At 43.5% G+C, this 19,634-nt stretch overlaps 1 protein-coding gene across 1 annotated transcript in view; it reads right to left on the bottom strand.

Moving 5' to 3' along the window:
- LAMA1 (laminin subunit alpha 1) overlaps positions 1-19,634 on the bottom strand; it is a 155,351-nt gene that overhangs the window by 50,445 nt on the left and 85,272 nt on the right. Inside the window, exons 20-30 of the mRNA XM_041763608.1 lie at positions 15,710-15,816; positions 15,214-15,394; positions 14,484-14,620; positions 13,612-13,848; positions 12,218-12,361; positions 11,512-11,691; positions 9,916-10,101; positions 9,258-9,385; positions 8,462-8,582; positions 6,355-6,492; positions 1,778-1,899 (exon numbers count right to left, since the gene is read on the bottom strand). Coding sequence (XP_041619542.1) covers positions 1,778-1,899; positions 6,355-6,492; positions 8,462-8,582; positions 9,258-9,385; positions 9,916-10,101; positions 11,512-11,691; positions 12,218-12,361; positions 13,612-13,848; positions 14,484-14,620; positions 15,214-15,394; positions 15,710-15,816 — 1,681 coding nt within the window. The remainder of the gene's footprint in view (positions 1-1,777; positions 1,900-6,354; positions 6,493-8,461; positions 8,583-9,257; positions 9,386-9,915; positions 10,102-11,511; positions 11,692-12,217; positions 12,362-13,611; positions 13,849-14,483; positions 14,621-15,213; positions 15,395-15,709; positions 15,817-19,634) is intronic.

Here is a 19,634-nt window from a genome sequence, read left to right as displayed (position 1 = left end):
AGATGCAAAGTGACAAAGCCACTCAAAATTGAATAATCCTCGCAGATCCCCTCACTCAGGGATTTCAGCTCTTTGCTCATTCCTCTCAACACCTCTGCCTCCACATTTTAGATTACCAGTGCTCCTTGCACCATCTAGAGGCTCAGCTGGGTACCTGCAAACTGCTGGGAAAAAACCACTGGTGTAGCCTGGTGTTTTGACCTGCCAACGTTTCCAGAAGGAGTGACACACAGGGTTTTCTATCAGCCCCATTTCAGTTCGGACCTTTCTTCCTCTTTAAAGACTAAATGGACAGGCCTAGTGGAAGCACAAGACATGTAGCAAGTAAAGTGTGTCTGCTATGGTCACTCAGATGCAGAACTCACATAGATAAAAGTTTCTCACCCTTGCAGTCTCTTCCTAACGCGTAAAATTTATTAGTGTGCACTTTGGGGGTAATTAGAACATTTTCTGATTAAAGAAGTAAAATATTCAAACCATACACAAATGTGCAAAATAGAAGGTAAAATATCCTTTGAAACATTTCTCTGGGCTCATATAGCCCCGGAGTTCTGGATATAGATACACATGGAGATATGAATTTTCTCCAAAATAGCATATAATATATTCAGTTACACGACTTAATTAGCCATTTCCCCAGTTCTGCACATCCAGGTATACCTTATACATTCTTCTTCTTTTTTTTTTGGTATACCTTTTCTCAGAGTTTGTACAATATTTCACTGTAGGTGTGCACCAGGATATACATCCATCAATTCCCTGTAAGTAGGTGTATCAGTCTCCCCTGCAATTGCTGGTGAGTATAAGTAAAGCCAGAGTACATCCATCTTTACATACAAATGCAAGTATTTTCTTTTGTTAAAAAAATATTTTATTCATTCATTCATTCATTCATTCATTCATGAAAGACACAGAGAGAAAGGCAGAGATGTAGGCAGAGAGAGAAGCAGGCTCCAGGCAGGGAGCCCGATGTGGGACTCGATCCTGAGACCGCGGATCATGCCCTGAGCCAGGAGCAGGTGCTCAACCGCTGAGCCACCCAGGCATCCCAGTATTTTCATAACATAGATGACAGGAGTGGAATTGAGGAGTCAAAATGTATGATGCATATATGATACATATTTAACACAAGAAGTTAAACAGTAGTAATTATAAATTTTAGGATGCTTGCTAGTTTAGAAGGGAAGTTAATAGCGCCTCTCATTTGGCACTCACCATCAAGCATCACTTACTTGGAGACAAGAAGAGAAGATACAAGCAATGATTAGAAAGAAGATTTCATTTTAGTGTACCAAAAGTGGGGACTCTATCTATACATGTTCAGCGCCCTGTCAAATATTCTCAGCGATAATGAAATGTTATTTATGAATTACAAGTTCATTTAAATCAGAGAGGACTCCTAGATATTCCAATTTCCACATACAATCTCTGGTTCCTTTGTGTGTTCAGATAATTCTATCTGAGCATCAGAGTTCAAGACAGAGCCTAGCCCTGATGTCATCACTGGATACAGAGGCCGGGGGCTGATAATATTCTCTGAAAGTCCTTTCCTTACTTGGATCAAACACCCCAATACCAACACAGATACTTTGCTTTTGAAAAGATTCTCTTTGAATGCTTCGATAATGAACACTTTCTCTTAAACTTAGCCCTTCTCAACAAATGGGGGAATATTCGTTAAAACAGGGCACCCCGAGAGCCTGGAAAACGAGGCCGAGAATGTAAGCAGCCCCAGCTTCATCGGCATAGAGGTGCTGGCACACCTGTGCAGGCTCACCTGGCAGGATGGCTGCGAGGACAGGCACACGGAGAGCAGTCGCTGGCTGAGCCGGTCACCTTCCCGTAGTACCCAGGGGCACACACATCACAGTGCTCACCGGTGGTGCTATGGCTGCAGTTCTAAAGGCCCATGTTTCAGAAGGAGAGGAAAATAATGGGAAATTGTTAGAAATCACCCCTACCTGGTAATACCTCAACAAGCCACTGTTCATGGCAGGTAGTACTTTTTATTTTTATTTATTTTTACTTTTTTTTTTTTTTAATTAAAGAGAGGAGAGCATTTTTTCTTCATATTTTAAAAATCCTGGAAACACTACCAGCTCTGACCTTCATTCATTATAACAAATATAGCCTTGAAACTATTAATACATTCTTATGGAAAATATACACAGGGCTAAAATATATATTTTATATATGTAAAAACATACACACACACACACACACACAACACAGGGCTCCTAAAAGCATCAACTTTCAGTTCCTTAAAACAGGGATCTGTTTTAATTGTTTTTTTATAGTAACAAAAAAACCGATTTGAAGCACATTGGTTTTGCACATAGTTGGGGTTCACTGATCGCATAGGAGGTGTTGAAAGAACAGAAGGGAACAGAGAGAGGATTTAGGAAACAGGGAAGAAATTGCCAGGTTTTCGAGATTCTTACAATTAAGCAAATCATTTCTAGTTACATTTGATGGCATCATTTCAATGACAGGACCTATAATCATGCCACTAAAAAAGTTTTTGAAGCTAAAAGAGCAAGTAATGACACTCGTTTCCAAGGTGATATCTGCTTTGGCCCAATTGGATCACCACCCATGAAATCCCTGGGCACTGGATTCTGTGCCAGATATAGGGACAGAAAAATAGTAATACTGGCAAACTGAAGCAGACTCTATCCTTGGCAGCAAGAGAGGCTATAGAAAGATATCTTCTTATATGTTTAAAACACTATTTGTAAGTTCCTTTTGATTAAGAATATATTCAAAATAGTATTTACTGTTTTAAAAATTAAGTTAAAAACAGTATTTACTGTTTTAAAATTGTATTCCTATTTCACCTGATGGTAGATTTTACTAGGATCCACATGGCCCCTATATTGCTATCTCCTTAGAAGATTTGCAACCTCTTAAAAAATATGTTAAATACTTGTTTTAATGATACAATATAAATCTGATGAAGAATAAATATTAGATCATAAGCAAGGATTGAGCAGATTTTCTGGTTTTCATTGCTAACACCAACTCCAACATTAAAAACAACCCAATTCACAACAGATTGTGGACTTCCTGGTTTTCAGCATCCTAGAGAGCTGAAGGTAACCGCTCTGAGTGCCAGGGAAATGAAAACCTATTAATGTCAACTGACCTGCAGGATGAGTTACTTGCTGTGGGAAGAGCACAGAAAAGGCTTGTCAGTTTTTCAATCGTACAAGCATTAAGTGGTAGGCATCTCCCGTGAGGGGGTGCCCAGGGATAGGAGCTCCCTGGGTATCTTGGTAGCCCTCAGTCTCCCTGCTCCTTTTCAGATCACATTTCTGACCAATTATTTGTATGATAATATCAAAGTCCCAGTGACATGAAGGTGGGAGGGGGTGGGTGGGAAGAGTACCTTATATGCTAAATGGCAAAGTCAGATCCCAAATGGTCTTGATGTCCATTTATATAATAATCCATAGGGAGTGCTTAAGGGATTTTGTCAAATAGAAGTGTAAGATTAAGTACTCTTGTACTTAAGTACTCTTGTGGATCCATTAAAACACAAAACAGACCTCACAAGATGAAGATGAGAGAAAATATAAGGTCCCAAGTTCAAAGAGCAAGGACTCAGGTGCTAAACATGTGGAAAGAACATAAGTGTCTTAGCATCGGGCAGCCTGGGTGGCCCAGCAGTTTAGCACCACCTTCAGTCCAGGGCATGATCCTGGAGACCCGGGATCGAGTCCCACGTGGGCCTCCCTGCATGGAGCCGCTTCTCCCTCTGCCTGTGTCTCTGCCTCTCTCTCTCTCTCTCTCTCTCTCTGTGTGTGTGTGTCTCTCATAAATAAACAAAATCTTAAAAAAAAAAAAAAAAGAAAAAAGAAAAAAGCGTCTTAGTGTCTAGTCAGCCCATTAGAGGCAGCAGTGAGCAGGCTGGCAAAACCCATGGGCTGCATTCGTGGAACACCTAGAGTCAGAGAGAGATGCCCCTTTCACATCTGGAGCAAAGGCACTGGGCAGGATACTTTAACCGCAAGATGATGAATGGACTCAACCATTCCTAGTACCATCAGATATATACTAAGGATATTTGACCAGGAGAGCTGAAGATTCAGAGCCTATGGATATGTGTGAAAGAGGACTCTAACCAGTTTCACAAGTTACTTTTTAAGCTACTGCCATTTTTCATCCATAAACTTGACCTAACAGTCTGTCTCAATGGCTCCAAAGATCATAGGTAGATGATCCAGCGCACCAATTCCGGTGATAATCAGGGCTGCCCAAAGATGAGCTGAGCTGCTGTGGGAGTGAGCATCCCATTGCTGGAAGTGTGTAGACATTCATTAAATAACTGCTTGGTGTGAATGTTGTAGTTCAGACCTAAGCCATCTTGCAGTATACGTATCCATTTGTACTGCGAAAGTTAACAGGTCCAGGTGAGAGCTCTTATGGGTTCCTGGTAACATCTGGTCAAGCCCCCAGCAGGGAATGGTCCTAAAATTCTCTTTGGTGATGCTAGGGAGACTGCCACTGTCTTTCTGGGACTGGATTATGCGAGCTGTGTTCTTTCTCGGGTACAAATCAACAGGGAAACTGCTGATCTTAGAACTTTGTTCTGGGGGATTGGGGCCAAGGAAGGGAGGGGAGGAGTTTAACATCCCGGGAGTACTTAATCTTGTTAAAATAGTTAGCCCACCTAGGAAAGATGCAACATGAAAGAACCCATCAACTTCTTTAAGTGTCCAGGTGACCTTTGTCCCTGTGACTGGCCAAGGAACCTTCCCAGCTAATTGCATCTCGATTTAAGTTGCCTGAAATCAATTCTCCTTAAATTGTTAAATGAGAATTTCTCTATTAGGACTTTTTGCCTGGAGCACAAGCAGATTAAAGTGAATCCATTTTTTTTAATGGCTTTGTAGCTATCTACATCTTCATTAAGACCATTTTACATGGTATGACTGGAACAATTCTTTAATTCCACATGTAAAATGGAGTCAGCAAAGGTTAACACACAGCTTTTTAATTGAGGAACACCACGCTGTGCTTCAGTTTCTAAAATCACCTGCACGCTGCCCTAGTTCAGCAGTGGGCCCCGTGGAAATAACCTTTACGTTCCACAGATGAAAAATGCTTCTGAATAGGAGAAGACAGATCTAGAGTAGCTGCAGGCCAGTTGGGAGCCTGCTATCTTAATTCCTCCATTCCTTGTTGATGTGGCCACACCCTGGAGCTCAAAGGCTTCTGGGACGTCTTTCTTGGTGGGCAGCTAATTTCCCTTCCCTTGAGTTATTTTACCTGAGGTGAGAGAGTCTTGACATAATTTATACAAGTAACCAATGTTTCCAGGAGAGTTATTATAAAAAAATGGTATTTCCAGAGTATAGAAAGAATAGCAGAGTCTTCTAGGTTATCAACAAGGCCTTGTCAGCTTAATTAAAATCACAGACACAAGAGTTGGTCCTCAGTCAAAACCACAAGACTTCCATCTGGGCCATTTGTTCCTTTTCAGTGATCAGAATTCTTACGTTTCTGAGACCAATGTTGGTGGTTTAGGGTGTTAAAAAGAAAACTACAGACCGGAAATGGTATCACTTAGGCCAAGACACCAAACTGGGGCTAATACACAGCCTAACTGCAGTTTCAGCCTCCCCCAGAAACACATTTAACCAGTCAGTCAGGAATTTTCTGATCAGCGTCAATGAGGTAACCTGTCACATGGGCCCTGCTCCATCCCCAAATAAGACCACCTGCCCTCTCCTCTGAGGGAAAGTGACCTTGCCTGGAACAACCCTTAACTTTTGCTAATAACCTCCTTGCCCCACCCTCTTCCCTAAAGCATTTTTATTCTGTACAACTCCTTGGAGCTCCCATCTAACTTGATAAATGGAACACTGCCCAATTCGTGAATCACTCAATAAAGCCAGTTATATCCTCACATTTTGAATTTTGTTTTTTAATAAGGGAAAGGTGGCTGAGAAGCAAATGCATACTAAGACATCCAAGAGAGTAAGTAGTTTTTGAAAATGCAAGGAGAGAAATGAATTTGCCATAATGGCATTAACTTATTTAAAGGCCCCCAGGTCACCCTCCTAATTCTATGACATAAAGCTCTCATCTAGTTTGACTACAACCACCAGTCCTGCCAGTACACTTAACTCCCAAATTGACGTCCACAAACACGTTTATGAAACTAAGACTTACAAAAGATTTTGCACTAATAACATCTGACCCCTTAGCTAAGGCTTTCTGAAGGAAACTTAGGTATGTGTTACATTCAGTTAAATTTGGGCTCTCTCTAAACCAAGAAATTTATAGGACTCTGGACCAGAAACGCAAAGGCTCAGTGCCTCCTCTAATAATCAGCACAAATAAACATACCAGACACTTCCCAGTTTCGGGGTCGCAGGCATCACTGTGGTTGTTGCAGTTGCAGGGCACACACGGAGCAAGCAGAGGGCGGGGTCCTCGGCTCCCACCTTGTGGGAGCTTCCCTCTGTGGTACCCAGGTGCACAGTCCTGAGTGCGTGCAAAAGGAAATGAACAAACAGGATTAAACAATGGCTAGAGGACTTGTAATGATTCTGACACTAATCACACTCCTGAGCACCGTTTATGATCAATACATTCTGTGCTCAATTCTGTTGTATGGGTTTTTCCCCTACACCAAGTGATGTTTGGACACCAGCTGGGTATCACACATTTACTTCTGACACTACCTACCTGGAGACAGCATCAGATCTAATAGATTAAGGGCTCAGTTCTTTTTTTTTTTTTTTTTTTTTTTTTTTTATGATAGGCACACAGTGAGAGAGAGAGAAGCAGAGACACAGGCAGAGGGAGGAGCAGGCTCCATGCACTGGGAGCCCGACGTGGGACTCGATCCCGGGTCTCCAGGATCGCGCCCCGGGCCAAAGGCAGGCGCCAAACCGCTGCGCCACCCAGGGATCCCAAGGGCTCAGTTCTTAGAAGGTTGCCCCTGCCCTCCAACTACAGATGCCAATCACAAGTCCAGATTGTCCCCTGTGCTTCTGACAACTGGCTATAAATTGGAGGTTCCAATGACCTCTTCCCTGGGTTTGATTAATTTGCTAGAGTGGAGCTCAGAACTCAGAGAAACATTCTAGTTACTAGGTCACTGGTTTATTATAAAAGGATGTAACTCAGAAATAGCCAGAGGGAAGAGATGCATAGGGCAAGGGAAGGGGCATTGGAGCTTCCAGGCCCTCTCCAGGCATGCCACGTGTTCACCAACCAAGAAGCTCTCCGAACTCTATCCTTCGGGTTTTTATGGAGTCTTCCTTACATAAGGATGATTGAGGAAATCATTGGCCCCTGGCAACTGATTCAACCTCAAGCCTCTTCCCTCCCCACTGTGGTTGGGTAGGCCTAAAAGTTCTCCAGCCACATGCTTGGTTCTTCTGGTGACCAGCCTCCATCCTGAGATGAGCTTAAGAACTTTGCAAAAGTCACCTCATTCACATAACAAAAGGCATTTTTGTAGATCTCGTTACTTAGGAAATTCTAAGCATTTAAGAACTTTGTGCTATGAAACAGGGAATGAAGATCAAATATATAATTTCTTCTTATAAATCACAGTATCACAACTTGAATAAACATTTCTCCAAAGAAGATAAAATTGGCTAATAAGCCCTTGAAAAGCTGCTCAACAGCACTGATCATTAGGGAACTGCAAATCAAAACTATAATGAGATACCACCTCATACCCACTAAGAAAACTACTACCAAAAAAAACCCAGAAAACAATTGGAGTTGTCAAGGACATAGAAAAAGAGGACCACTTGTGCATTGCTGGTGGGAATATAAAATGGGACAGTACTATGGAAAGCAGTATGGCAGCTACTCAAAAAGTTAGAAACAGAATTACCACACGACCTAGCAATTCTACTTTTGAGCATAAACCCCAAAGAATTGGAATTAGGGTCCTGGAGAGATACTTGTATAGCCATATTCATAGCAGCTTTATTCACAACGGGCAAAACGTCAACCTAAGTATCCACTGATGGATGAATTAACAAAGAAAATGCGACACACACATACAGTGGAGTATCATTCAGCCTTCAGAAGGAAGCAAATTTTGCTATGCGTTACAATGTAGATGAACCTTGAAGACATTAGGCCAGCCAGGCTAGAGGAGAAATCCTGCAGGATTCCACTTAAATGAAGGACCTAGAGTAGTCGAATTCACCGAGGCAGGAAAGTAGAATGGTGATTGGTGATTACCAGGGGCTGTGGGGAGGGAGATTAGTTGTCCAATAATGTGAGTGTACTTCACACTACTGAACTGTACACTTAAAAATAGTCAAAACAGTAAGGTTTGTGTTTATGAATATTTAACCATAATTAAGTTTTTTTGAAGAGAAAAATTATTTAATTCATACAAATTCAGATCACCATTTGGGAGGTGCTGTAACAAGCATATTTCATCTCAGAACTGGGGAACAGATTTTAACCACAGTTTCCCTACCTGACACGAGAATCCAGCCGTCCCAGGAGGACAGAGACACTTCTCTAATAAGGATGCCACCTCCCGTCCTGGGTGCAACTCTCCAGCCTTTCTGCCAACCTCCATTGAAATATTTGAGATTCTGTGAAACCATTAAGAAGTGTGAGGGGGAACATTAATAGTTAGAGAGCTACTTTCTAGAAATCTAGCACATTACATAATGAATTTGCACATATATTAAACCAGAGCCTTCCTGCCAGTTTGCGCGTAGCTCCTATACAATTATAAAGGGAGTGTGTAAGAGCACAGCAGTGCTGTCACTACCCAGTGACAGTCCCCAGCCAACATTTTAGAACTTAAAAATAATATTACAGAAAGCACATTTGAAATATTTCCTGAAGTACTAGTTTGGCCATAACCTAGTATCTTTCTTTATGGGATAAGTACTAATTGAGCACGTGACAGCATTCTCGAGGTGTCAGGACACAAGAAGAATTTTAATTCTACTTAATTATGACAAGAAATGTCATTGAAGTTTCAGGGCAGAAAATAGCAAAACTTTTTTGGTTTTGTTCTGTTTACATTTTATCCTCTTCTAAGATATCACCATTATGTACTTCTATTTTACATCCACATTACTTGGAAGATGGATAAATCTGTCATTTTCCACACATTTCATCATATTGATATTTAATAATTTGGCGAGAAACACAAATATATATACTAGTAAAGATAGGAAGTAGTAAAGGTGAATCACATCTCTTCCGTTTGATTCCAAATAAAGTTTTTTTTTTTCATTCTAGAAGTTTCCAACTACCTGCTTTGCTGTAATCCTTGGCCGTAAGATGCTTTGATGAGGATATACTCAATGTTGCTAAGAACAGACATAAAATCGGAGCGTGTGACAGGTTTTTCAGAAACAGAGTTAAAATATTTCCAGAAATTCTGTGAATGAGAAACACATGCAATTACACTTGGGTTACAAATCCTCAGGGGCTTATGAACTTATCCATTCTTTTATAAATTTCTCTGGAAGTGAGCCTGGCCCTGTGCACGACAACAAGCATGACAAGGAAGCTCTGCTGTCACCTCCTGGGGAAGCAGGTGTGCCAGCCTCATTTGGCAGCACACGTGTCACCTGTGTCCCCTAGGGCCAGACCGCCACACCGTCCACAGCTGTCTGCCGTGTGAGTGAGCGCACACTTGCCAGATCCAAGCAAGTCCAGAGACTCCGCACCCTTCCACCCACACGGATGGAGACTCGTGTGTCACGATCAAGGATTTAGGACACAATTCGCACCAAGCTAAACTAAGCCTAGAACTTTGAATCGTTCTTACTACTCTTGTTAAACCCACTCCGATTCTGATCCCAGGGTCTTCTGGCTCATGCTCGTGTCAGCATTTTTGTGATTCCACTGCTTCCAGAGCTAACTTCACACCGTCAAGGGGCAGGTATGAAGAGAGGACATGGTCACCTCTTTCATTCCCACTTGCTGCTCTTGTCGTATTCCATTCTCCGGTGCAGGCACGTCCACATAAATGACCTGCTTTCTGGTCCGGCCGCCTTTGATCAGCACTTGGGGCTCGAGGTTGAAGGTGCCAATGCCATCGGAAGAGTAGAAGGCCACGCTGTATTTCAGTCGGCCGCCGTAGGCCAGGAGCTGCGCAAAAGTGAATGGTTTACTTCGCAGACATAGCACCACCTCAAAACCATTTCATTACAAGCCTACTGCTATTTGAAAGAAATCCTGCATCTTAAAAACACATCACACAGGTAGGTTGTCTGGAATTTGTGTCTTTTTAATTTACTTAATTATGAATTATTATTTTTTTAAAAGATTTTATTTACTTATTCGTGAGAGGCAGAGACACAGGCAGAGGGAGAAGCAGGCTCCAGGCAGGGGAGCCTGATGCAGGACTTGATCCCAGGACCCCGGGATCATGCCCTGAGCCAAAGGCAGACACTCAACTGCTGAGCCACCCAGGTGCCCCTTAATTATAATTATTAAATTGACTCAAGCCATAGTTTTTTTTAAAGCAAGTGATGTTTTAAAAGTATTTTTCTTTGAAGACTTTATTTACTTATTTGAGAGAGAAAGAGAGAACACGAGGCAGAAAGAGGAAGGGCAGAGGGAGTGGGAGAAGCAGACTCCCCACTGAGCAGGGAGCCTGACATGGGACTTGTTCCCAGAATCCTGGGATCATGACCTAAGCCAAAGGCAGACGCTTAACCGACTGAGATGCCCAGGCACCCCAAAAGTTTTAAAAACACTTTTACTGAAGCATGTTGGGCATGTAAGGCTGTACGTATTTAAGGTACACAACTCAATGATTCTGGGGATGAGTATACACCCGTGAAGCCACCACCACCATCAAGGCCACAGACATCACCTCCCAGAGTTTCATGTCAATGGCACCAATGGAGGTAAGCACTGAAGTAGCAAATCAGTGTGGCAATGGTCCTGATTATTTTCAGGCTCCTCTGAATTAAAAATGACCTATGGCTATGGGAACAGTGGATACATATGTGCCAGTTTTATAGGTCTGGGTGATTTCACACAGACTCCAATGCTTATTTAAACAAAAATGCAAATGATGCCTTCAGTACTCTGTTATAGTCGCTTTTTGCTTTCTCCCAAATGAGTAACAATTTGTTAAAAAGAACCACAGCACTTGAGCTTATGTTAATAAAAATGAAAAATGTCTGTTGACTGACTGCTTGAGGAAGGTGAAATATAGTAAGATTTGAGTTTTAAGAGACTTTACAATTTTTATTTTTAAGGAGTCTCTACACACAACGTGGGGCTCGAACCCATGACCTTGAGATCAAGAGTCACATGCTCTTCCGGCTAAGCCAGCCAGGTGCCCCGAAAAGACTTTCAAATGAAAATTATTTGAGAGCCATATGTATCTGGAGGAATTTTTAAAAGTGTTGAACTTCCCTATCCCCACCGAAAAGAGGGAGTAACCGCCTCGCGTAATAGTAGGCTAACACAGCCCGTTGTGATTTCAAAGGACACCTGTCTTCTCTGGCAAACGCGGACTGGCTCTAGGCCAGGTGTGGGCCTCACCTGGTCTCCCTGGAACTGCTCCGGCAGCCGCCAGTAAAACGGCTCTGCATGGACGTACTGCCGGACAGTCACGGCGTCCAGGAGGACATCAGGGGCCTGGTAATACACCCCCTCAGTCGTGCCCTTGAGGTTGCTCTGAGAAACCACGCGCAGGAGGGGTTGCTCTGAGTCCAGCGTCACCTAGCCACAGAAGGGAGAAAAAAATATACCCGAGAGCATGAATTCACTCCTCGCCTTGGATTTGTCACATTCTACTACTGTTTTACAGACGAGACAGCTTCATTGTTAGAACAGGAGTAACAAAGACATTTCCTTCAAACTCAAACATCTGGGTTCAAATGAAAACTGCACGTGTTTGACACTGCTGCATTCAGGGCCAAACAATTGCTCTTTTGGGGCAGGATTCACTTATATGAAGGAAACTGCTGTGTGTTGCACATTTATTTTCTCTTCAACTCAAGCTTTTGATAGATCAGCTAAGGAGCAACCCCGAGTGCCTTTAGTTCCAGCTTCATTTATTTCCTTGGATGGAAGGAACAGCGCTCTGATTCATGATGAGCCCAGATTAGCTTCCTATAATTTCCCATGCCAGAAAAGCAAAATTTAAAGTAAATACTTGACTGCCTCCCCTACCTTCACCCACCTTCCACGGGGGTTGGGGGGGGGGGAGTCAAAAACAGCACATTTTACCACATGTGCAACGTACCGGCATCCTCACATAACCCTCCAGCTCTGAGCAGGCTTGTGACAGCCCGAAGCAGAAGCAGGGAATACATCCCAGAGGGTCATCAGCGTGGAGGGCGTAGGTGCCAGCTCGACACTCACTGCACTGAAGGCCAAGCACATTTTCCTAAAGGAGAGAAAGCAATAGCCTTGTTTGTTTTTACCTGAAAAATGAGACATGATTGCTGAACAGAAATGAAATAAAACACAAAGATAATCTAGATTATAAACATCCCTGGAGGAGCGGTTTCCTTAGGCATGCTCCCCAACCTCAGTGACTATCCACTCTCTCAGGCAGCACCCCTAACTTCCAAATGTGATCATAGGAATCATCTTGGAAGCTTTGGGAATATATAGATTCCCTGATGAGCCTCTCTGGAGAGAATAGGAATCATCTCCCTGAGGCTCCAGGTGACTCTGATGACTGGTCAGGTGGAGGGCCACCGGTCACCAACAAGGCGGTGGCCAAGGCAGGTGCCTCCTGTTCTAACCGTCTGTAATGAACGCTGCTATCGCCGATGTGGTAAGTCAAAAATATGTTCCCTGACGTTTCCATTACTCCCAGGCCATAGTATTTGCACAAGCTTTCCCTTCCTCATCCCTAGTCACTAATCAGCTCACTACTCTGTCTCCATCTCACCAGCACCTGGAAGAGGACCAGATGAGGTAGCCAATTACCTCCCGTTAACAGAGCGCAATGGAGAAAATCAGTGGAAATACATGGAATTAAACATGATGTTAAAATCATACACACTGGGAAAATAAAAAAACACAAATGTCCTTCATTCTGGCCAGCACATACAAAAGAATGATTACTTGCCACCTAGAAAAATCAGAAATCTTTTATTTATTTATGTATTTATGTATTTATTTATTTAAATTTTGGGGTTGAGGTGTGGAGGGTGAGGGAGAGAGAGAATCCCAAGTAGGCTCCAGCACAGAGTCCAACATGGGGTTCAATCCCATCACCTGAGATCATGCTCTGAGCCAAAATCAAAAAAGTCAGATGCTTAACCAACTGAGCCACCCAGGTGCCCCAAATCACAAATCTTCTTGAAGGCCCTGTGTTATCTATTTTACCTGTGTATTCAAGACAGACTGGTTGCTCAGCCAACTGGAACACAGGACAGAAAACTCAGGGTTTTTCCATTCAGTTCTATCATCTGACACTTAAAATAATCAGTAAAAATTCCATTTAAAGAATCATCCATTGTTCTAGCAGAGCATACACAGAATTTAAACCCAAACCTAGCAGGCAGTGAGAACTCACTATGAAAAGTGTCTAAAACCTAGCTGCTGATTTTAGATAGTTAAAAGCCCAAGAGTCGTAGTGATGAGTGCGAGAGGGGAAGAGAGCGGAACACCAAGGGCCCTTACCTTGCAAGAGCAGGTACCGGTGTCCTCCGCACAGCTGCAAAGACCCTGTTCCTCATCACAAGTGTCTGCCAATGTCCCTCGCGGGTCACAGTCACAGGCCACACAGTCTGGAAAGTCTCTGTACCCCAGGGAGCACTGATGACAGCTCAGTCCACCGAATGCAGGCTTACATGGGCAATGGCCTGTGAGTGCATCGCATCCATGACTGGCTGACCCCACAGCACTGCAATTGCAGGCCTGGAAAAATAAACTAACTAAATAAAAAGGTACTTTTTACAATTTCATAATGTACACATGTTGAGATTACAGGAGAACATGAAATCTGGGGACACGACACAATCTCTTACAATTGCTACATGGATTCACTTTGCCCCAAGCCAACAGAAGGCAGCAACTGCCACTCTGGCCATCTGTGCCTCCTGGGGGCCCACAGGCCCTGGGCATGACCTGAAAGTCAACCCAGCAGCAGCATCTTACAAGCCAAAGTCAAGTCTGTTCCTAAAAACACAAACTATATCCAAGTTTAACTGATGAAACCTACATAGAAGATTGGCTATAACCACCCCCCCCCCCAAAGTGACTTATGCCCTTCTCCTGGAAGATCGTGTATGTGGGAGACTATATTTAAAGGGCACTAAAATAAGGGTTTCTAAGCATCAGTTCCACAATTGGGTTCTCGAAGAAAACTCAGACTAAAGTACTTTAAGGTTGTTGCCTCTTCCACTTTGATGCCTGAACCTGTACTGAATTTTAAATACAAACCATAGAGCAATTCAACAAGGTTAAGGTCAAATGAATGGATAAAGAGAAGGAGTGAAACTTGCTCCAGCAAAGTGCTTCCCAGTTAAGAAAATGCAGATGACAGTGCACACCTGACATCCGAGCTCTAGGTCATGGCCCCAGTATCCGTCCTCACATTGGTCACAGGTGGCGCCCCGAGTATGAGGAGGGCAGATACACTCCCCCGATTCCGGGTCACAAGTGTGCTGCGTGTGAGCACAGTCACAGGCTGCAACAGAGAGAGATGGTGCTGTTACACATCTGGACACCATGCCATCGAAGGGGTCAGGGTTGATGCCACAGAGTATCTCCCATCTATTGATTATCTAGACCATTCTTCTCATTCTTAACAGAGCCCTCGTTATTCCCAAGATCTGCCCGTGTCCCTCAGCAGGTAGCTGTCCTCCTTGTCAAGAGATGTTGGCAAAGGGGCGAAAGAGAAACAGAAATAGGTGGGAAGAACAGCTAATATTTTTGGAGCACTTATTGTGTGCCAAATGCCGTGGTAAGGACTTTACGTTCAACATCAAAAGTAACTCCCGGATGGAGATTATGATTACATTCTCTATTTTATGGTTGAGGAAACTAGAGCTAAAAAAAGGTCATTAATCTAAGTTCACATAATTAATAAAGCCTGAATTTATTATGATTATGGACAAATTAAGAATAGGGATTAGGATACAGAAAAAAAAAAGGGTATGAAATCTTACATGTTAAAGAGAGAAAAGTAAAGGAACTTAACAGAATTAGAAGTCAAAGGAGAGCTCAAAGAAAAGTCTGGAAAATACCATAAAGTCTCAAATCGTGAATTCTGGAGCTTACGTGTACAGCCACCGTCCTGGTATGCATAGAAGCCCCGCGCACACCTGTCGCACTTTTCCCCAGCTACGCCTGGTAGGCAGTGACACTGGCCATCCTCTGTGCAGTCATCGGACATGGAGCCTGACGCGCTGCAGTTACAGGGCAGGCACCCAAGCCCCGTGTCCAACCCGTAATAGCCAGGCTGTTTCACAGGAGGGGTGGGGGCGTGGAAGCCAGAATACATTTTAGTTAGCCACTAATACTTATGAGAATGTTTCCCAAATCAAACATAAAATGTTTCATAGAATCATTAAGAGTTCATGACATCATTCCAGTCCTTTGTAAACTGAAGTCACACTGTGTAGGTAGAGAGACACAGCATTCAGCAGCCGTGTTTGGGCATTAGCTCTTGCTGGCAGTCACCAAGTCCATTTCATTTGAACCAAGGTTAAGGTACCAACCAGAGGCATCACTGACAAACACTTTAATTGTATACAACGACCAGGAGGCATCTTACCAAGCACTGGTCACACTGCTGTCCAGTCACATGAGGTTTGCAGTCACAGAGTCCAGTGTCGAGATGGCAGACATCAGAAACGGAGCCTTTTCCATGGCATTCACAGGCTAACACACACACACACAAGAGACATAGTTGTGCCCATTTCTGGGTATGATTGTAAAAAGATCCCTTAATCCCCAAAGGAAAAAATTTGAACATTCATGTTTCAAATCATTAAACTAAAAAATTTACTTTGCAATAAATTTTAATTTAGTATATTTCTGAAGAGTAAACCAACCCAGGGTTGGTGGAAGGAGCCAACCCACAGAAAAACCACTGAAGCTATTAAGATAATAATTAGCAAATGATCTTAACCAACTTCAGGAATTCCTTGAAATTGTAAAAAATGAGCCACCAATGTTTATCAATGAATCTTAATAAAAAACATACAATGGAGATTTCAAAAATCAATTTAGTCACCTGCTTGCATTCTAATCATGTATTTATTTAATATTTTAAAGCTCTATTATAACAATCTAAATAGCTATTATTACATTTCATAGTTTAACGTAGAACATTTCCCTGTCCTAAGTCATGAGTCATCTGTAGCTCTAATATACTTACCTTCAGGCCACACATTTCAGTTTCATCTATAGTTAAGGTACTGATGTTCAAACTACAAAGTCCCCCGCCTTTACAAAGTGATACAATTTAATGGCTCCTAGAAATTGTTGATATTTATAGCACAGCTGTCAATATGCTGCTTATTACAAATATTTAATAAGCTGAAAAAATACTCCACAGAAACATAGACTATTGATAAACGCTTGGACTCAGGAAATGCACGCTCTCTGTCACATGGTAAAACGATGTGAAAAAAAAAGAAAAGAAAAACTTCACAAGTCTGTCAAGCCCAAGCACACTTTGTGTGTGTCAGCATTCTGCAGGGGAGGTGGAGCCATGGTAGATGCTGGAAGGCTGATGATCAGAAGAAAGGGAGGTGTTCTCTGGTGTAAGTGGATCATCTGTGAGTCCCTCAGCAGGAGGCTGGGGAAGTGCTAGGGGCCCCACTTCTGTAGCTTACCTTTGGACACTCAACTCACCAGTTGTGTTAAGCATGGCTCCTGGGGCCTCACTGACCCTGGAGACTGCCCTTCCCAAGGCTAGTGGATGCCTAGAGCCAGTACAAGGCTTGCCTGCCAGCATGCCTTTCATATGCCAACAAACAAACCAATCCAGAGCTCACCCCCACAAAGGACTTCTTAGGACCTCTGTTCATTTGGGCTTCACTTCCACAATCCCCCTGACCCCTCACCCCAGGGCCATGCATCTGACAGTTAGGTACAGCCCCCCTGCCCCAGAGCCTGCTGCAATTATTCCAAGTAGCCAATCCTAAACCTGCTTACCCTGCCTGCCCTTTCCTTCCTAAGGAAACTACAACAAAGATTCTAGCCCACACTTCCCCTCCTGACCAACCTGGGTGCTTCCCCGAGTGCCCTCCAACCCCCTGCCAAGGCCTTGGTGGGTCCCCTCCTCCTGGCCTCTGCTGTGCCACACATGTTTACACACACACACACACACACACACACACACACACACACACACCTGGTGACCTGAGGTCCCATCTCCGTGTCGCCCTCCCTTCCCCTAGCACCTTCAAATTCACCTTCCCTTCATGCCTCTTGGCTCACACTGCTCCTCGTGAAGTCTCCCAGGACTTCACATTCAAAGTGCACATCCTTGGTCTTCATCTTTGTTTTATCTTCCAGTGAGATGGGACCCGTGGCCACTCCCTCCCCTTGTAATTTCCCTCTTGCTGAGGTTAGGGACCACCTCTGGGTTCCTCCCTCCTTCTCTTGTCTCCCCCTCTGTGTCTCACTGAAAGCTTCCTCTTCCTCTGGGGAAACATCAAAGTTTACCGTATGAGCATCACAAAATACTGATGATGTATTTACCGTGTTGTTGGTTTGTCACCATATCACATTACGGTATATTTCTCTTTTTTTAAAAAAAGATTTTATTTATTTATTCATGAGAGACACAGAGAGAGGCAGAGACACAGGCAGAGGGAGAAGCAGGTGCCCTGTTGAGAGCCCAATGTGGGACTTGATCCCAGGACCGGGATGATACCCTGATCCAAAGGCAGACGCTGAACCACTAGCCACACAGGCGCCCCTCTCTGGGCTCCATTTCTTCCCTGATTCCTGCATGTCTGAACATCCAAATGTTTCCCCAACACCCCCCTAGGAATTCCTATGTCAGTAATACTGAATACTGACATTGTCACTGAGGTTAGCCTAGTAAAACATGGTAGTATATTAGCCTGTGGGGCATCTGGGAAGTCCATAAAAGGATCCTATTATAGGTCTGGGTGGATTTCTTTTTTTTTTTTTTTTTGTCTGGGTGGATTTCTAATGAAATATCCAGAAATAATAAGAATTCATCCATCAAAGCTGGGGGGGGCGGTGCAGGAAAAAGGAAATGAGGAAAGAATAAAATGTGTAAATGCTTGGAGCCTAGAAAGAGCCCAGACACTGTCAGTCTGTAAGCAGTCTAGCTGCCTGGGCCACCAACCTGGATCCAGACCCAATCCTGAGCCCCATCCCCTCCCAACTCCAGTCCACACAGAGATCTTCCAGTTCCTTTCTTTCTCTTTTTTTCTTTCTCTTTCTTTCTTTCTTTCTTTCTTTCTTTCTTTCTTTCTTTCTTTCTTTTTTTCTTTCTTTCTTTCTTTCAGAGAGAAAGAGAGAGAGAGCAAGGGAGAGAATCCCAAGCAGGCTCCCCACTGAGCACAGAGCCTGACCCAGGGCTTGACCTTACAACCCTGAGATCAGGACCTGAGCTGAAATCAAGAGACTGACTAGCAAAGCCCCTCAACGTCCCAAGATTTTCTAGTTTCTACCTTCACTTTTACCCCCATGACAAAGGCTCTACTGGAAGCCCTCTTTAACTTTTCTGGCAAGTTTCTCTTCTGGCCTTGGCTCTCTTCTTATCTATTGTGTCCCCCACAGTGGTTCCAGAGTGACTGTTCAACACAGATCTGGTCAGACGCACCCCTGTTCAAGTGAGTTGGAGCCCAGGACAGATGGGGCAGCCTCCCCAGGTCAGTGCTCTTCACCCTGGATGTGGCCTGCTTTCCACCCGTCAACTATGGCTCCTGTCCTGGCCTGACCCTGCCTTTCACTTTCCAGCACACTCTTTCCAGACTCTGCCCCCCTGGCCTGGATGACACCTTCCCACCACCTGTCAGCCCACCCGGGGGTCTCCTACCAATCGTTCAAGCTGCACATCAAGAGGCGTTTCCTCCAGAGGCACCCATGGACTGCCTTGGGCCCTATGGAGCTTTGTGCAAACCCTGGGGTGATCATACATCCATCGCCCTGGAATGCTGCTAGTCCTCTCCGCCTGACACTGCATGTGCATCTCCTGACCCCTGCAGATGTGGCTGATGGGACAGACCGACATGACCTCTAATATCACTTAAACTAAGACCTGGTCCAATGACTCGGACCCAGACCCAAACCCTGTCTGTTCTGACCCTCCTCCCTCACCTCCGTTCATCACCAAGATCTCCTTTGTATGCAAAATAGTAAAGCAGTTTTGTCTATGAAGTTGCAAATATGAAGGAAAATTATTTTTTTGATCATAATGAAAAACATTTAAATACATGTGAACAACTTAGATATGTAAATTCCCTTTTGCAACTGCAAATTTTATGTAATCTAAATACAGATCAAGTACTTCTTATGAAAACTTAGCATCCTAATTGAAATAGGCTATAAAATATGCAATGAATTTTGAAGATTTAATGTTAAAAAGGAAAGCAGACATCTCAATACTTTAAAAATCTGAGTACGTGACAAAAAGATACTACTTTTATAATTGGGTAAAATAAGATGTACTACTAAAATACATTTCATCTGGGATGCCTGGGGGGCTCAGT

This window comes from Vulpes lagopus, chromosome 1, assembly GCF_018345385.1.
Source record: "Vulpes lagopus strain Blue_001 chromosome 1, ASM1834538v1, whole genome shotgun sequence".
In the NCBI taxonomy this organism is placed as follows: Eukaryota; Metazoa; Chordata; class Mammalia; order Carnivora; family Canidae; genus Vulpes; species Vulpes lagopus.
The sequence above is the reverse complement of the archived record's forward strand: the minus strand, read 5'-3'. Positions and strand labels throughout refer to the sequence as shown.